The sequence below is a fragment of the Geospiza fortis genome, unplaced genomic scaffold (assembly GCF_000277835.1).
Source record: "Geospiza fortis unplaced genomic scaffold, GeoFor_1.0 scaffold40, whole genome shotgun sequence".
In the NCBI taxonomy this organism is placed as follows: Eukaryota; Metazoa; Chordata; class Aves; order Passeriformes; family Thraupidae; genus Geospiza; species Geospiza fortis.
In genome coordinates, this window is record NW_005054297.1 from 22,715,048 (window position 1) to 22,717,213 (window position 2,166).

The 2,166-nt window shown below is 53.3% G+C and overlaps 1 protein-coding gene across 1 annotated transcript; it reads left to right on the forward strand.

The window, feature by feature from the left end:
* On the forward strand, positions 1 to 1,928 carry HAND2 (heart and neural crest derivatives expressed 2; the record flags this gene model as incomplete). The annotated part of the gene is made up of 2 exons (XM_031066587.1): positions 1 to 267; positions 1,249 to 1,928. Coding segments are annotated over 2 exons (366 nt in total), but the record flags the coding sequence as incomplete, so codon positions are not given.
* Positions 1,929 to 2,166: the final 238 nt, after the last annotated feature.

The following is a 2,166-nucleotide window of genomic DNA, read 5'->3' on the forward strand; positions in this document are numbered from 1 at the left end:
CCGGTGAAACGCAGGGGCACGGCGAACCGCAAGGAGCGGCGCAGGACTCAGAGCATCAACAGCGCCTTCGCGGAGCTGAGGGAGTGCATCCCCAACGTGCCCGCAGACACCAAGCTCTCCAAGATCAAAACCCTCCGTCTGGCCACCAGCTACATCGCCTACCTCATGGACCTGCTGGCGAAGGACGACCAGAACGGAGAGGCGGAGGCTTTCAAGGCAGAGATCAAGAAGACAGACGTGAAGGAAGAGAAGAGGAAGAAAGAGCTGGTCAGTGCTTCGGAGCGGTTCGGGGCGGGACGGGGCGGGGGAGCCGCGCAGGGGAGGCTGCTCGGTCGCCCGCCGGCGCTCCATCCGAGCGCACCCGGCTCCTCGCTGGGGAGAGCCACCGGGGAATGTCCATAGGGGACTCCTCGGTCCCACCGGCCCCTGGCCGTAGCTGCTGCGGGCCAAAAGCGGGACCGTGCACAGCCGCGAGCGGCCGTCGGCCTCCGGATCCGACCCGGAGGCTGAGAGCAGCCGCGGGGAAAAGGCTGCCGCAGTAGGGCACCACGGGGAGGCTGCTCCCGGGCTGCTGCTTGTCCCGTATTCCAAACCGTGATCTCGCAGGAGGCAGGTCTCTGCTCTCTTAAATGAAAACGTGGAGGCATGATTACCTGCTAAGCCCAGCCCAGCTTTAAGCCTTCGGCAAGTCCGAGGTTCGCAGCGAGAGGCTTTCCTGCCTCTGCACTTCGCGCTTCAGCTTTTTCGATTTTTAACGGGAGAGGTGGTTTAGGCCAGGCAGCGCAAGCCCAATTCCGTGCAGGCCCCATGGCGTGCTCGCGGGTGGCTGACTCCCGCGTGTGTTACCGGCCGCAAGTCCGAAGCTTTGCCCCGGTACGTGCCGGGGCCCAGCTTCTCCCCGCACTCAGGGAGAGCCTGGTTTAGGGGGCCTTATCGCAATCCCCGTGGATGGCTGGCGCTTCTCAGGCTCCAGCCCCGCGCTCCGGCCGCGGCAGAGCAGCGGGGTGGCCCGGAGCGGGAATTGGCCTGCCGCGGGCCGGGCGGCGGCTTCTCCCGCGGCGAGGGGCCGTGGAGGTCCCCGTGGTGTCTCTCGAAGCCCGCAGGCCTCCATGAGCTCGGGTCTCCTCGTAGTTTTTGATCTCGAAGCAGAGCAGATGCGACCTAGAAAGGGGAGGAATATATCTAACCTTTTTTTCTCTCCTCTCCCCCTTCTGTTTCTCTCTCTCCCCTCGCATCCTGTCTCCCCAGAACGAAATCTTGAAAAGCACAGTTAGCAGCAACGATAAGAAAACCAAAGGGAGGACTGGCTGGCCGCAGCATGTCTGGGCTTTGGAGCTCAAGCAGTGAGCACGGCAGGACTGGAGGAGCCGTCCTCTTAGTCTCGGTAGTGAGCTCTCCTCTGAGGACTCCTTGTATTTGGAATAATCCAGTTTATTTATGTGCAATTTCTCCCCCAACCCCCCAAAATGTGGATATTTGAAGGAGAGGGAAAAAGCATTCCATATATGAAGAGGAAACTCCAGCTTGGTAAGGGATAATGTCTCTAAATGTTTCGTGAATGTCATTTGCTCTGTATAAAACACGTGGGGAAAACAGAATCATAGAAAAGGAAAAAAAAATCCCTCCCTGGCATTAGTGTGTATGTGAAGTGTATCTTTAATACTTGGCCTTTTGGATATAAATATTCATGGGATTATAAAGCTATATTTCAACAGAAGCAGTTGCACCAATGTTTCGATTGACTCGGTATTTAGTGTTGTAATTTTGTTGTGGTCGTTCAGTATTTGAAGATGTTTTCAACAGTTATTGGTTATGTGCACTTCCGTCCGTAAGGGAAAAAGTGGAATCTAATTAATATTGAAGGTGTAAAATTGTAAGTACTCAATAAACCACTGTGTGTGTTTTTTACAAAACAAAAGGAAAAAAAAAGAAAAAGAAAAAAAAACAAAATCCAAATCTTTTTATGTTTTATACCTCAAAATGTTTTGAATAACAGCGTTGTTTATGGCTTTTTTTTTCATAATATTTAAAATATTCGGAAGTAAACTAAATTATAAAGATGGCTCCTAATTTTATTTTTAAACAAGTGGCTGAATGAAAGGAGGGGTAGAGGGAGGGAGCTCTCAGCCCGGTGAGTGGTGAACAGAACCCGGCAGTTCATCTGAA